We start from the raw sequence: 16533 nt of genomic DNA on the forward strand, positions 1-16533 counted from the left end.
GTGTATCGAAATGTCTGTCAAAATTGACAAGTTTATTCGTGTCGGTTCAATCCGGAAATATGTTTTGTATTTTTTTGTTCAAACAAACCAATGCATCGTTATCTCGTTGCGAGGGCAGATATTTCTCAATTATGTTCAGGAATAAACGATGCTCAAATTCCGTATGTGGACATGTCGGGTAGGGATCAGGCTTTCTGCATTTTAATTTACTGTATTTTAATAATGATTGAGCTATGCGGTAATGTAAGTCGATTTATTTTGATTTCCATTCACTTCATACATAGTTTGTGATGTTGTATTGCTACACTTATTGCAGCTCATGTGCGCAATATAAACAATCGTAAAATTGTTGAACGAATGTTCAGAAAATGCAAAGAAAACTAAGGTTGACTAAGGTGAATGTATTTGTATACGTGATTGCACTCAATTGTCTCAGATATTTAAATTTATTGGAAACTCATTTACTTCGATCTTGTATTCCAACGAAAAATTATATAACTAATAAGGTTTCTATTCTACCACACCAAATGTGAACATTTTGGGAAAAAGTATAATGCTAGCTGGAACTGTGTTCCTAAAGTGTGGTTTCGATTCGAACACCTCTGCGCATGTTGATTACTTTGACAAAGTCCCGACACAAAAAAAAAACCTTTGGATATTTAACTATAAACGGCACAGTACGTGTGGCAATCGGCAAAATGTCCGCAATGAAAACGAGTACAACATCATATCGAGCGCTCCAGCACGTGTTCTTTGCCGAAAAGGCCATCACACTATATTTTTGCCTTTTTCAAACGCTGTCTTGCTTGTGCTTTTGTGTATCGATTCCTTTCGTGACGTTGGTCGCCCGTTTGTGAGGTATCCTCGTGCTCTTCTTGCTTTTGAAAATCTGAAATTGAAATTGAAAAAACAAAAAGAAAGTTTATCTTTAATGCCGCTAAGTTGGGTAATCAAATTTAACTGAATGTGTGTAGGTTCAACAATTCGAAACACTGCTTTAGGGTCGCATCTTTCTTGAGAAACGGTTAACTTACCTTCTAATATGTCAATTGGCGGATCAAGCAGACCTTTTCGCTGCAATTTTTTGTAGTACCATACTAATTTTGCCACTCCGAATCCCATGCTAGTGATCACCATTATGATGAATACCATTAACGAAGAATACTGAGAGGGGAAAAACAGCACACATATAAGCTAAACATTGGTCTTTGCGATTCCTGTATAGCTGCAAATTTACATACCCTGATGGTCGGATTTTCTGTTAGCAACATATCGGCCAGCACGATGCATAAGCCGATCACACAGCCAATCGCACTGCCAATGAATGGGGAACGCTTTTCGTCCTCACGCTCTTTGTTGCTTAACGTGGCAGCTTTCCGCGCAGCCTGAATGATTCCCATATCCTGTGGTTGAAGTTGCAGCGCCTTGCCGTACGAGAGCAGCGCTGTGTCGTACTGGCCCACAGCCATGCTAACTTCCGCCTTCCGGAAGTACCCTTTCGCCCAGGTAGGGTTCAGTGTGATCGCCTTGTCTGCGTCTGCATTGGCGTAGTAGTACTGCTGCATCTTGCAGAAAGCCAACGATCGATTACTGTACAGTATAGGATCCGCGGGACTAAGCTTGATGGCATGAGTGTAATGAAGGATCGCTTCGGTGAATTTGCCGGCTTTCACACACCGATTTCCTTCCTCTTTCAGTTCATCCGCCGTCAGATTAAGGTTACTCTTGCCTGTCTCCTTTTCTGTTGGCTTCGGTTTCTCAGTGCTGCCTTTGGACTGTGACTGAATGGAGGAACAAGTAGTTTTATTCACGTTTGCTCCAATTAGTGGCCTACTACAACTCTAGGGGACATGCCTCCATAACATACCATTGTTTTACCCAGGAACGATCAACTCCGACCAAAAGCAGGATATCGACTCAGTCTGCTGTAACCTTTAACGCACAACGCCGTGCAATTTTTTAACTATCTAATGAGCAAAACTAGCAAATTACATGCACACAACTAGTCATACTAACGTGTCTTTTTTCTTTGCGAAGGAAAAATCGACATCAATGTTTTTGTTGATACAGGGGATAGATGTGTGCGTGTGGCGAAATGTCATCATTATCTGGGGGCGCAGGTGTTTTGACACTAGCTTCGTTCAATATGAGGATAGCAGCAAACATTTTCAGTTGCAGGCAGGCCTCGACGTACGCTCATATACACATCCTTCGTTAAATCGAAAACATTGATCATACACTAGTAGTTTACCTATCTTCGCAGCTCTACTCCCATCGTAATGACAGTGATAAATACAATGGAGCGCCGTTTATCCGGGCTTCTCGGGACTTGACCTCGCCCGGGTATGCGAATAACACGAATAATGAGTCAAATGATATACAGGCGGTCCCCGAGATACACGGTTAACGGGGACCGAAAACGGCCGCAAAATACCGCGTATCTCGAATTTCCGCGTAAGTCGAATCTCGTGATTTCCAGCTAAAATATCACAAATGTTCGTGTAATTTTGCAAGTAGGGGGCGGTTTTAGTCACTTTATGAATTATTTGATATGATTCTGACTGAATATAATTGTTTTAAACCTTTTGAAATAGTTTTGAACATTCGATCAAAACGGAAATTATTTGGCAATTTGCAATTGATGTGTCAAATCAGTACAATTTGCTCAAGGTGTGTTTATTAAGGAGGTGAATTGTTAGCGCGTTTTCCGGGCGCCATCATTGAGTATTGTTATGTCAAATCGCATACAATATTCTATACCCCCCTACAGCCCTCCCCGATTTTAATACCGGAGCCCCCAGTATTGTTATGTCAAGTCGTGAAATGTCAATTTGCTCTGAAGCACTTCACCTCCTAATATCCATACACCTTGCAATTTGCTCAAAGAATTGTCAAATTTAGAAAACCGCGTATCTCCGAATCCGCGTATAAGAAGTACCGTGTATCTCGGGGACCGCCTGTATTTTATCACCTGTTCCTGGTTAGGTTTTGGAAAATTTGCTTATTTTTTGTTAAAAATAACCCAGTTTTTATTGCCTTCGTGTTTTTCTAATGAGAATATTTGAAATTTGCCATGAACTATAGGGTTTTTTGTTATAGCAATGTGCTCTTATAACCGTTTTCAAATATCCTCCTCATAACGCAATGTCACCTTTGTATTGAACTGTCATTTCTCAACAGCACGGATAAACGGAAAGCCGGATAAAATGGACTCTAATAAACGGCGCTCCACTGTAAAAATGAAATATGTTCTTTTGTACCTGCATCCAAGCAAAAACTATTCAACTGTTCCCATTTACTTCTTCTTTTCTTACTTGTTTACTGTATTGATGTAATAAGGGCAGTAAATAAACTTCCTTCCATGCTGCGGTGTTCCGGGGTTTGTGCAAAGGATGCATTTTGTCCCGCAAGACACCACATGGAACATGTCATTACGATTAGTTTTTAACGTCTAAAATCCTTCCGATCCATTATTTTGTTGATGCGAAAACCTTAGCCCATTGCAAAACAATAAAAAAGCTGCAATGGTTCACGCATAAACCAATTCTATCAATCATGAGAATGGGTTTATCAATTTAATGAGAACCGAGCACCGAAAACGATAGACAGCTATTCAAAAGGATTAAATCTCCATACAGAGTGCCACTGTAAATACGCGAGAGATGGCTCCACAAGCTCACTTGGTCGTTTCAAAAAATTTACCTTATCCGTACAGTTTTTGTTTTGGTATTGCCATTACGAACCATTAGCTCATTGAGTAACGATGGCTTTATTTTCTTCTGAACTGTATTAAAAGATTAGAAATTATTTGATGCAATAATGTTCCCTCCCGAATGAGTTTATTTAAAAAAAAAATGCGTTTGTGATGGAAGTTAGAACCTTTTCGCCCATACTTACTAAGCAAATCAAATCGACGAAGGTAAATAAACAGGCTCTTTCCATCGTCTGTGTTATCCTACAATTGTGTATTTTTCGGTGAATATATATCCCAAATTAATTTATTTTATTTTATTTGAATGCTTGATTCCGTCCAGATGCAATCAATTCACTTGAACATAAAAAAAAGTACCGAAGCAGGAATATGGAATATATAATTGTTTGAACGAATCAACTAACGTTACAGGATAACGAAGGAATAAAGGGTGCTGTGGCGGTAGTGGTGTTCAAACGGTCCAGTACCTTTATCCTTTAACGATAAACCGTTCTAGGAAGTGCATCCTGATGTGTTCGGTTTGCGATATATGCGCGAGAAGGTAAATAAAAAACAATACTTTTGCTAAACCTCTCCCTTCTTTCTCGCCCTAAATCTTTCGGTATGTCGGTGTCCGCCCAAAAACTATTGAGATTGGCGGAGGTTCTCGTTGCAGGCTCAATCATCGCTTAGCTCGACGTCATCTATATTTACATCCTATCGAGGAAAAACAAAAGAAGCAAGTTCGAAATTTATTAAACTTCTGTAGTCCTACCTTGACCAGTATTTTTACTTCATACTTACCGAAGTATCGATATTATCGTCCAGATTCAGCGCTTCTATTTCAGACTCAAAGTCTTCCAGTGAACTTTTCCGCTTTACTTGCGCTGCTGACACACCGCCCACATTGGCCGTCGGCGTAGTTATCGTGGGCGGTACGTTGGAGGGTGCAAGTTGTGTGGAGTTGGTGTTTACAGCAGATGAATCAACGTGCTTTGAAACCGAGGCAGCAGCCTGGAACGACGGAAATGGTCTCATGAATATCATAATACATCGTTGTTTACATTGTTTCTCCATACTTACAACATCGTTTCCGTTCGGCAGTGTCGCGGTGGCTTCGCTCGATGCGCTTGGATTATAGTCAAACTTTCCTTCATTTTCTGCCATTTTCATTTCCTCAATAGGCGTGCGATCAATGTTGAGTGGTACCTTTGAAACATGGACAAAATAATAGATTAATAAAAGCCAAATAGCAACACCCGCCAAGGAGCTATGCAATGGAGCCAATTACTTTGGTAGCGACGTTCGCGGGCAGCAGTGTGCTTCGCTCTGGGAGGAGAAATTGCTGCGTCTTTACTGAATCGTAGAAGCCCGGAAACAGATTTTCATATTGCTGTGGATCCGCTAAGCTTTGGCCGGCCTTTTCATTGATTTTAGCCAGCTCCGTACGCCAAATATCAAGCACGTGCGAAATTTTGCTTGGCAAGTACGTCCTGCAAAGGAGAATGATACAACACATGCCGTCGATAAGCCATGTCATCTTATCACTTCGGTGCACCCCCCCCCCATGGGCCGCAGCAGCACTTTCTTTGCACATCAACTCACCGGGCGAAGAATGCTGCTTCCGGTATCCGGTTTGTTTGGATCAGAATTTCCAAACATTTTTCTAAATCACCCAGCAGAAACATGGACAAGAAAGAGATGTTGAATTTGCCCTGCGTGACACCGTTCTCGCCAAGATTCCGCAGCATATCCGCATCGCCTGTGAACGAAATAAGGAACATACAATAAAAAAACGAATAGTAAGTATCTTCAACACATGTACACGTTTAACTATCGGAAAGCGATAGGCATCGGTTTGTAACGTATTACCCAGAAGTTCACTTGGAGTGGGTAAAGCGAACCAGTTGTGAACCACCAACTTGATTACGTTTTATGTGCTGTATATGATTAACACCGTCGCCTAATGGGCAGCAAAGCATGCGATATGGCATTGGATTTTCTTTCTTTTCTTTTTGCTATCTGTCACCTCTTTTAAGACAACATGACAATTTATGGGAACAGGTCGTCCTGGGGCCTTCGATATACAACATACATGGGGCTAGCTAATGAATACAATTATTTTGAGAGCAAATACCAATAACCTAAAGCACAGGGACAGTTTGATTTGCAATGAAAATGGTACCATTGCGCCGAGATTTGGTAAAACTCTGCCTGCCAGTGTTGTGGATATCGTTCGGAATGCTTACCCGTACTAGTTGCTAGCAGCAGGAGGCCACCGTAATCGTTTGCATTCGTCAGACATTCCTTGACGAGATCGAACTTGTTCTTGCTGGTGGCGATGCCGGCGAGCTGGCTCCATTTCTGGGGACTGTCAGATTCGCGAGCAAGCATGAGCGCCGTATCGAGATCGCCTATTTTCAGCGCCAGCTCAAAACGATGCTCTGGATCAATCGAGACTTGTAAAGCTTGCTGGCGGAATCCTTGCATTTCCAGGAAATGGGCCACACGTGTGCGATGCTCCTTCGGGATGGTGGGCAACACACGATCCGCCGTTTCGAAGTCACGCCGCATAACAGCTGTCTGGTATTCTAACACCGACAGTAACAGTGCAAAGCTGGTCACATTCAACTCCTTATCACCGAGGTACAACCTGATTGTGGAATACATGCATAGAAAAGTGTGTTTAAAAATTGCACACAATGTTAAGTTTGTTTACTTCTTTGCTCGTTTACTTACCTGTTATCCTTCGGCACGTATCCAAGCAGATACATCGTGCGATCGAGATGGGAAACGGTAACAATTTCTCCGCCAACATAGTAGTTGATGCGGTTCACAGAATTTGTGTAGATGAAACAATCGCCAACCCAAAGTCCTGTACGCACCAGCTCGTTTACTTCGCCAAGAACCTACGATAAAGGTAATTAATGATCTAATCGAAGCACTAACCCCCAAACCAACCCATCGTTTTGATACACGTACATCGAAAGCTTCCTCGATGCCATCTTCACCCAACTGTTGCTTGGTGGCCAACGCATTTTGAATCATGCCGATGTCAACCTTCAGTATGAAGTATGAGTCCTCGGTGGCAAGACACACCAGTGTGCCCGCTTCGTTCCAAAATACGTGTCTGAAATCAGTTGGCCAAATGTAAATGGTTGTTAATCAAAGTAGAAAATATTGATTTGCGTTTCATTTGCGCTAGCACCAGCAGAACATACCTTGGCTGAACCTCGATTCGTCTGATCAGTTCCAAATTTTCCCAATCGTAGAATGTTAAGCCAGATGATGTTTTAACTCCCAGCAATTGTCCACCGAAGATACCTAGTGTGCAAGAAAGACAAAAAATGATTATCAACTCCGATGCCAGTGTTGCTTATAATTGCAAACGACATAAATCATGCAAAATGATTATTTTGAAACATGAAATACTTCATACACATATTAGAATATACCTTCTGTGGAACAGTTAAATGCGGGGTTTTTTACAGTAGCAGTTACAAGAGACAAGAACAATGGCAGCGAGAAAAGGGAAAACGGGAGAGTAGAAAAGAGCCACTTTAGATAAGGCAAGCGCATAAATGTTTGATTTACTTCAATACGCTAAAGACGCTAATTGGTAGCATTTACTTAGTGTACGTTCGCGTAAGGCTTTAAGGCGCTGCCTCGATTAAAAATAAAACGCTTACCTTCTGCACCGTAGTCGGGGGTAAAGCTTTTCCGTTCCTTGAAGTTACGGAACAGCTTCACTGTGCCGCTCGATTCGCGTACGGCATACTCGCTGTTTTCCGAGGCCCACACAAATTCTTGAGCAGAACCGAACGCTTTATTGCGGAGGGCCATGGACGTGTAGATTATGTATTCTCCGTCGCCGCACACCACCACAAACCTGTTGAAATGAATCGAGAGGAAATCAGAGACGATGAGGAGGGGTTACATGTTTCGGATAAAACAAAAATAATAAAGGGACGCACCTTCCATTGGGATTGTGGGCGATTGTTTGTGGATAGATTTCACATGCACCCATATCTTTAACCGCTACCGGCAGGCGTTCGCCGTCCTTGATTTCCGTTCCTGTTGCAACAGAAAGGAGACAGTAAAAAAAGGGGGGAAACGAAAATAAATTCTGTGTCGAATCGATTCTGACTCCTGCTCTCTGAGTCTTCTGTAATGATTTTGGGGTTTCTAACGCGTTTAGTTACTGATTTGAATAATTCATATTCAAGTTTAAGGTTTATGCTGGTGTTTGACAAAAACCATGACGCAGGGACATTTGTACTGAGATATGAGCATTGTTTGCACGTTCACAAAATTAAAACCCAATACATATAAGTGAATATATTTACAAATTATGATTACTAAGTGAAATGTTATCGTCAAGCAGCGTTTTTATGACAATCATTAACAAATTACTACTTTTAGTAAAACATGTGAAGAGATTAAGTATCGAAAAAGAGAATAAGATAAAATTGTACAGCTATTTGAAATCAGCATCGGTATGGGTTTTTTTTTAATAAAAACAAACAAACATTGTTGAGAAAAAACTGAAATGGACATATTCATCACACTAATGAGTTGTGTCTCAACATTCACAAAATTAACTGCTCAAATACACTTGCAAATATTTCCGCTTAGGCACAATGGCGCAATGGTAAACTGTACAATGTTCGAATATGCATTAGGGGAAGATGTGCATAGCGAAAATGCGGAAAATGACACGCTGTTTTGACCTGCCGTACAGTTATGCTTCTTTAGGTTAAACGGGTACACATTCAGGAGGAAGGTGGGTTTAATCATTCTAATGGAGATATACGTTCTCTTGCATAGAAGGAAGGAGAAGGAACAGGCTACAGGCGTGATATGCTCAGCAATGTTTGATTGTTACTTCCGGTGCTTTTTATAAATGCATTGCTACAACAGTAAAAAAACATCGGCAAAAAGACACAGAATTGTTTGTTTCGTTCGTAGTGCATTTGCTAGTTGGAACACGAAGATGAAACAAAGTAATAAAAAATAGAAGCATTTTTTTGTAAATCGTTGTGCAATATGCACCATTCAGTTGCGACTCGATGTTAGAAGTTTTCATTTTTCATAGGATAAAGAAGTACAGCACTTACCTTCAGGGAGCGCTTTCAGGTTAACTTGCTGCATTTCGGAGTGCCGAGCCCATACAATTTTTCCTCCATTCACATCCATCGACATCGCCGGTTCCTCGCGACCAACCTTGATGATGATGGACCCCTCGTCGTAGCTAATAATGTGAAACAAAACAATGGTCATGTGCAGCAGGCAAAACGTTTAGTCTGTGTCTCAACAACAACTCGCACAAAACACACCACTAATATCACGATATATGATGTCTCTGGGGAGATTACTTACCCTAACGCCACGTTGTTGGTGCCTCGCATGCAGGCAATTGTCCAGACACGCTCAAATCCATAATTTAGCGACGTCTCCAGTCTGTAAGTGCCCGAGTGCCAAATGCGAATGGTACCATCCTCCGAGCCCGTTAGCAGAATCGGGAGCTCCGGATGGAAGTAGACCGCTGACACGTTTTGTGCATGCCCTTCCAGCGTTTGGACACACGTTTTGTTCTGATAGTCCCAGATTTTGACCAACCGATCGTCGGCACCGGAAATGAGGTACGGTTTATCACCTCCATGATAGTAATCCACACAGTTCACTCCCTTCTCGTGGCCCTCGAGCGTAAAGTTGGGAACGTTCGAGCCCAGCTGCCACACTTTGACCGTACGGTCAAGCGATGCGCTTGCGAATGTGTTGTTGTCTTTCGGGTTGAACACGACCTGCATGACGTAGTGCGTGTGTCCCTCGAAGACGCGCTGTACTGCCCACATCTTTTCCCAGTTCCACAGCTTCACCAACATGTCGTCTGCAAGTAATAGGTTTATAGAAAAAAAAAACCGAGCACACACGTGAAAAATATCAGACGCCTCTTTCCAAAATTCTGCCCGACATTTACTTACCACTGCACGTAAGAATGAGCGGCTGTGTTGGATGCACCGCGATGCAGCGTACGTAATCGGTGTGCGCCTCGAACGAATGCACCTTTTCGAGGGTGTTGTAGTTGAAAACGCGCACCTGCATGTCGTCCGAGCCGGTGAGGATCCAGTTCTTGCGCGCCACAAAGCGAGCGCAGCGAACCGGTAGATCACAGACCTCGAAATCTTTTACCAGCTGTTGGTTCTCGTAGTTCATCACGTGTACGTGGCCATTGTACAGGGCGCACAGCATCCATGGCTCCGTCGGGTGCAGATCTACCGACTTTACTCGGTCCGACCGCGACGTAAGCCTTCTTTTGATGTCCAACCTTAGTGGCTATTCGAAGGGGGGAAATAGAGTGCAAGTACAGCACATCGGTTAAAATTGTATAAGTGTGGATACTTTCCAGCAGTATGAAGTAAAGCATCTTAAACTAGTGTTTACATAAATTAATAATCACTTTAGGTAACGAATATAAATAGAACAATTTGTTTAAACACCGAACAGAATTTTCATATACGTAAGAAATAAGGCGCCGCAATGCAATCGACCTAATAAAAAGAGCCGACGGGGTGCGATAACGTCCATTGTGTCATCCGGTGCGAGAATGTTTAAGTGAAAATAAAAAAGTGTTGCGCTTATAGAGCATATGGGTAGTGGAGTCATTCTTCAACATGGATAAACGCCAACAGCAAATAAGTATGGAATCATAAATTTCACTGGCACTGCAGAGTTTTAATGTTTCATCAACCAGCACCACCAAATGCCCAAATACCACCCCACATACACTCACACATACACACACGTATGAAATACAAAAACGTAAAACACTCGCAGCACAGGGATTCTAACCCTGCTGGTCCCTGAATGGCCGACGGAATCCAAGACATTTCCACATCACTTATCACAATCGACAACAACATCGCTGCTCTCATTGACGATCCGGCAAAAGTGATGACGATGGAGTTGTAGCTTTGAGGACGATTTTGATCTGGGCGTATCCGTGTGTGCATAGCAATCTAAATGAACCGGATGCAAAACTATACCAAGGCACCGATCCATAGGTGTTCGAAACATAAAAAGTGAAACGTTTACACACAAATCGCACTTAGAATCACGAAATATACCATTAATTAGGCACAAATTTTCAACCATTCATTTCACTCCTTCAGTGTGTTTGTCACCGGGTATGGAATGTTCACTTTTGCAAGATACCCACTCCCACCCACAGCTGAAATTTGAACTACACAGAGCCACCGGGAGTTTACTAACCATTTTCTGCTGATTGCACTATGTTTAATAATAGTTTAACACAAGATTTTTAACAAAATTCAGCACCAACATGAAAACACGGTTTCGACGTGGCTAAGTTTGATGACATATGGATGACAATCGCAAGAATGACGATTTGACATATGTCACCGAAGCGCTCATATTTTGACCAAGCTCCAGTTTCGATGTGTATTGTGACCGAATAGCTAGACATGTTTGCCCATTGTACTGTGGACGTGCGCTCTAGTGAGCGCAAAATTGGCTCCTCCCTTTTATTTTCGAACATGCCTGTTTCTAACTTTGTTTGAATTTGAATTCGTAACGGCAATAAAATACGTTACAAAAATAAACAAATTTACCCTTTCTCAAGTTTGCTGAATAGCTCACATGCTTTATAAAAATCAAGTGAATTATTTTTTTATTTAGAGATATTACAGAGGGCAAATGTGTATTTTAAAAATATTTATGAGATATGTGCATGGTAAAGGATCGATTTAATTTAAGTAAATGTATGTTGAGATACGACACAGTCAACTACCGAGACATCGGGGTGATCCATTCTATCAATTTCTATATGTACCATTCTCCCGATAGATCTGTTTACGTGGAACAATAAATTCTAAGAAATTTTTAATTGAGGCCAATAAAACCGGGTTTAACGGTAAGTGAACAGAGTGGTCGTCAAGGGTCCCGTCGATCGGGATTTCGTGGATGGTAGATAGTTCCAGCATCTATTACAGTGGGACCCCACTTGGCAGTTGGCCACGGATGAACAAGTCTACCCACCAACACCTTCCATCCACCTCGATCAGTACCCTAAACGGGGGTCTTTACTCTTCTTGCCGATTAGGGGCCGCCCTAAATCTGTGACCGAGGGCCGTATTTAGGATTGTAGAAGAGGTTAAGATTGTAGCTATAGTTGTAGAAAAATGTTCATCGAATGAATAAAATATTTGATTTCACCATACTCTCTATGTTTAAGACATGTTTATTAATGTTTCAGTGTGAATTAAATACTCGATACGTTCTGTTCCATTGCTCCTTGTATCGTCCATTATTGATTGACTTTTAATCAATTTTCTTTCTTTGTTGTTGTTAATTGCTATTAACATGAAGTGGACTAATTAAAACCATACTTGTAAATATGTTGAGGTAAACCGATTTAGAAGCCAGTTGTATCACATATCGTTTGTCACGTTGGGTGGTACGGACACATGGCAATCACCATTACCTGACAACGAATTCGCTTTCGTTCGAAGACCTCACCAAATAACAAGCCATTACAGCGTGCGGTTATTTGATATCTTAAACGAGGGGTTTTATCCCTTCTTCTTCGACCCTTTGAGACGTGTTTTTGTCAGCATGAAACTGGACAATGTGCGTTCGGTTAGAGCGTTGGTGGATCGAGGAAACATGGAAAATCAAATGTATATCCACTGTCCTCATTTCATAAAACGAACTCTGGACTACGACCTCGAGATTTCTCCTGTTGAAGAGACTGTGACTAACAGACCTGTGCTGATATGTAGAAAAATACACCAGAGTATCGCGTTAGAGTTAATCTTACACTCAATATTAAAACGTGCAGATTTTGATTCCATTTGTCCAATTTTTTCATTCGAAAATACTTCACACACAGGCTAAATTATTCATTGTGTATTAAATGCACTAAAAAGCATGCAAGCCTTGTTTACCTTCGTTCAAGGTGCATGAAAAAAAAAAAATAAATAAATAAAAAAACACGAGTTCTCAAGGTTGTGTTTTTGTGAGTGGTAGAAAAAAGTATTTATTTTGTTTTTGTTCGTACATTGCTTTACAGCGTGCAAAAATGATACGTTGACAGGCGAAGTTGCATGGAACGGTGCTAACGTCCTTAAGGGATTTTTGTTTAATTGTATCTTTTGCCTTCCATTCTTTGCTCCGCTTTGTATTTCCAACAGGGGCTGTTCATAAGCGACGATAAATATCTACTTCAATGAGAGTTTGGAGGCTGAGCGTTTGAGTTTGACTGACGGTGACCCAGCAGGAAGAAAGACACGATAGTCGAGATGCAGTTTCAACGCTGCAGGTGGCGACCAATGGTTGCTACGATTCAAACCACGATCGCTATGCGAAACATGATCGTTACGAGTGAACTGGCGAATTCGTAAAACTGGTAGGATGTTTTGGTGGACAAACAGTATCAGCGATCGGTCGTCACAGGGGAATGCAGGATCAATATGTAGGCAGTGGGGCTGATTTCACGTTTAAATGTGCGTTAACTACAGCGCCTACCGTAACTATATGGACAGTCGTTTTCGCGATTTGTGGAAAATCCGGATGAGATGGTTGAAAGCAGTGAATGTATGAATTGTACAAAATACTACTTCACATCTTTATAATTTTTTTTGAAAATTTTAATTTCATCATTACGTGACTTATTACAAAAAAAAAAGAATTTATGGTTGTACCATAACTATAAAGACAATTCGAAAAATAAGTTTTTTGTACTAACTAATGCATTTAAAAATCGCCCAAAAATACAAATAACATATTTTAGGAATTATAGGAAGTGTTACTAAAACTTTTTAAGGAGTTTATGAGTATTATAATGATAATTATGAAATAAAAAAAATTAAGAAATAATAATTTTTTTTGCAGGAATGATTGTTTTCAAAATACAACCCAAAGTATGTAAAAATATTCATACAAAAATAATATGAGAGCTTTATCAATTTGGTGAAGTACGGTTCAATAGCGATAGAAAAAACAAAAGCAACACAAAAACCTCAACAACAATGTTTTAGCAGAATCTGAATTATGCTCTCCAACCCATTCGGGTTAGGATTCAAAAAGTGTAAAAAATTTCAAAAAAAAAACGTAGTTAAAAAATTAAAATACGACCGCTTAGCTACTGAATTTGTACACTGATTCCAAATGAAATGAAACAAAATGGTAAACAGGACTAAGTTTCTAGAGATTCGTGAGAAAGAAACAAGGAAAAAACAAACACGCAGCTTGAGATGCTCCGACCAGCGGCCATAATTTAGTGTCACTTTAATGAAATTTATCGCCATTTTACCGTTAAAGTATCGACCAACGGGCGTTGTTGCCTGCGCCAAGTACTGTCTGGCCTGCCGTTAAAATGAACACACACACAGAAAAAAATGTTCTCGAAGAAAGATGGGACACTTAAAGTCTTTCCTTCCACCGGCACTCCAACTTGGAAACTTCACACCACTCGGAAAGATGCAGCATCCGTGTAAGGTGCGCCACCGAATGGCGAGTGAAAAATATAGAGATTCTGCTGGCCGGATTTTGTTGGAACTTTTCCAATTAAGCAGCTTGTTAAAAGCCGCCATAGAGCAACTTCCGGATGTAGAGAGGAGGAAGTAATGGGGAAGGACTGGGGGGAAGAGCAAGAGGGGAAGCGAGTTCGCCGCGAAGGCCAGTAATAAAACGCAAACCGATTCACTATGGCCTTGTAGGAAAGGTGAGTAACGTCGCTGACTGCAAGCGGTACAGGAACGCTTTTCACGAATTGTGGGTACCATACGAAGCGTGTCTGTCTCGGTTTCGGTTGTTTGATGGTGCTTTCGTGCTTCACCGTCATTCACGAAACCAGTTCAAGTGTTGACACTCGAAGATCCTTGCCGCAATTCTTCGCCGGCGCTTTTTTTGAGGCTAGAGCACCAAGTTGGCAGCTTCGGTTTGGGTGTGCAGTAGAAGTAATAAAGAATACAAACCCTCCAACTAAACCAACCATCGACCGAGAGAGAGAGTGAGAGAGAGAGTAAGAGAACGAAGTGAACGAAGGCAGGTCGAGGATGTACAACACAAAGCCATTGTTAAATTTGCAAACTCGCCTGCCTGACTGAACCAAGTTTCACAACGAACCAAGCGCGGTAACAATGTTGCTGCAGCATAATCGATTTTACATTGTTCGTCCGTGGCATAATGGGCTAACAACCCTTCCCCGGGCTGGGAGGCGGAGAGGCAATGCAAATGCAGAAGTCCACCGGCTAGGGCAGCACCTTCTTTGCTGCGACAATGGGTATACTAGTGCTTCGCACTAGTGTCCCTGATCCCTGAGGGCAGGCGGGTAAGTTGGCACATTGTTGACAGGTGCAGTGCGAATTCTGAGATTTTCTGTCCAACAGCACTGAACGGTGGTGCGGGCCAGGTCGCTCGCTTCAGCTTGAATGTTTCAAGGGGTTGTAAGATTGTTTAATAATGTAATTTTGGCATGAACGGTGGCCAATCTTGGTACCATACCGCCCATGCCATTAGATGGCTACGAAGTTACGTGTTTAATGTGTTAAAGCATGTTGCTTTACTGGTAAGGTGCGATTGTACTTTAAAGAGAACAGCTAAAGTACGCGGTATAATACGGATCGGAAACGATCGGTAATAGTATTCGGAATTCGATTCCATTTATAATTACTAGTTAATTTACCCCGGTTAAACCGTTACGCAAACGAATTTCGAAGGCATGTGATTTTATATTTTTGTATCCAACACAACTCATACTTTATGGCTGTTGCTACCAGGTAATCTGTACAGGTGATTTATTTAGTCTTATTTTCTGTCAAAGCCTTAGTACAGGTTTTTTTTTTAACAATAAGCCATATTGTGCAAAGCCCGGTTATTTATCTGGTTGAACATGTGTGAATATGGTTCAGTGACACAGTTGCCAGGGTGTATAGTAATGTAAGATATGAAAGTTTTATTTAACACTTTTAGTATCATATACTCCTTTAATTTCCTTTTAAATTCTGGAATATATATCTTTCTTTGTCCCGTTTAAAGTTTGCCTGTCCTTCTAGATGACAATCTTTGTTTCACTTCTGGTTACTGACTCAATGATGGTCTTTCACCGATATTATGGTGAGATCTTGGTTTGTTTCTGTTTTTCTGTTTTTTTTTAATTTTAATTTAAAATTGGACAACATAACCGGATTGAGTTGAATAATATTTCTTCTCTTCTTATACATCATTGCCAGTGCTGCAAAATCGAACTGGATCAAAATCAGCGCAACGTACTCAATTGTGATCATCACAGGTGATACTCCAAACGGTTGGTGTGACCAATGCATGCTTCATGACATTTTTGCGACCATCGCTTGGTTAGTCACTGTGTCATGACTTTTATTTACTGTGATCAGTTTTGCAAAATGTCACTGACATAGTCATGACAAATTCCGACTGACACAAAACCATGTCAGCGTCAGGAGCTCTGCTGTGAGACTCATGCAGTTGGTGCGATCATCACATGCTTGGTGATATTTTGTGCAACCAACTCTTGGTCAGTCACTTGGTTACGACATTTTCAGTCGGTGATCATCGCGATGGTCATGGGAGATATACGGTGCTTGCGAGTGGTTCCAAGAAACATAATGAGCATATTTTCTCACTCTGTTCGACCTGACAGATAATCAAAACAGACAGAGAGAGAAAGTATGCTCATTTTGTTGGAAACTGCTGGTTTTAACGAGTGGAAATTACCGACTGATTTATTCTCTATTTAACTAAAGCCTGCTACACTCCGTTCAAGCTAGTGAGCTGGCTATGATCACAACACATTTTGTTGC

General features: G+C 41.3%; 2 protein-coding genes across 3 annotated transcripts in view; both read right to left on the minus strand.

Annotated features, from left to right (window-relative positions):
* Positions 1 to 427: 427 nt before the first annotated feature.
* Positions 428 to 2106, minus strand: LOC1278428 (uncharacterized). The gene is made up of 4 exons (XM_318014.4): positions 1868 to 2106; positions 1242 to 1781; positions 1035 to 1164; positions 428 to 889 (listed from the first exon to the last, which is right to left on the minus strand). Exons 1-4 carry the CDS (start codon positions 1868 to 1870, stop codon positions 774 to 776), a joined length of 789 nt encoding a protein of 262 aa, XP_318014.4. The 5' UTR covers positions 1871 to 2106; the 3' UTR covers positions 428 to 773.
* A 1862-nt stretch (positions 2107 to 3968) lies between these two features.
* The window catches only part of LOC1278426 (coatomer subunit beta'), a 55940-nt gene continuing 43375 nt past the window's right edge, over positions 3969 to 16533 (minus strand). The window contains exons 1-15 of one of the 2 annotated variants that reach the window (XM_318012.5): positions 10964 to 11122; positions 9676 to 10027; positions 9071 to 9581; positions 8809 to 8942; positions 7666 to 7765; positions 7381 to 7580; positions 6913 to 7015; positions 6674 to 6821; positions 6431 to 6600; positions 5941 to 6344; positions 5297 to 5453; positions 4983 to 5184; positions 4775 to 4900; positions 4496 to 4705; positions 3969 to 4408 (exon numbers count right to left, since the gene is read on the minus strand). In XM_318012.5, the coding sequence (XP_318012.5) occupies positions 4370 to 4408; positions 4496 to 4705; positions 4775 to 4900; positions 4983 to 5184; positions 5297 to 5453; positions 5941 to 6344; positions 6431 to 6600; positions 6674 to 6821; positions 6913 to 7015; positions 7381 to 7580; positions 7666 to 7765; positions 8809 to 8942; positions 9071 to 9581; positions 9676 to 10027; positions 10964 to 10966 (2859 nt within the window). In that variant the 5' untranslated portion in view covers positions 10967 to 11122 and the 3' untranslated portion in view covers positions 3969 to 4369. Of the gene's footprint in view, positions 4409 to 4495; positions 4706 to 4774; positions 4901 to 4982; positions 5185 to 5296; positions 5454 to 5940; positions 6345 to 6430; positions 6601 to 6673; positions 6822 to 6912; positions 7016 to 7380; positions 7581 to 7665; positions 7766 to 8808; positions 8943 to 9070; positions 9582 to 9675; positions 10028 to 10963; positions 11123 to 16533 lie in introns of those variants that run through there. The other variant, XM_061642629.1, reaches the window with a different exon arrangement.

Source organism: Anopheles gambiae, chromosome 2 (genome assembly GCF_943734735.2).
Source record: "Anopheles gambiae chromosome 2, idAnoGambNW_F1_1, whole genome shotgun sequence".
Lineage (NCBI taxonomy): Eukaryota > Metazoa > Arthropoda > Insecta > Diptera > Culicidae > Anopheles > Anopheles gambiae.

Coding starts and splice junctions, on each gene's coding strand:
- LOC1278428 (XM_318014.4), bottom strand. Junction 1,165..1,241: donor CAGAAAATCCGACCATCAGG/GTATGTAAATTT, acceptor TTCCCCTCTCAG/TATTCTTCGTTAATGGTATT. Junction 890..1,034: donor GCCAATTGACATATTAGAAG/GTAAGTTAACCG, acceptor TTTCAATTTCAG/ATTTTCAAAAGCAAGAAGAG.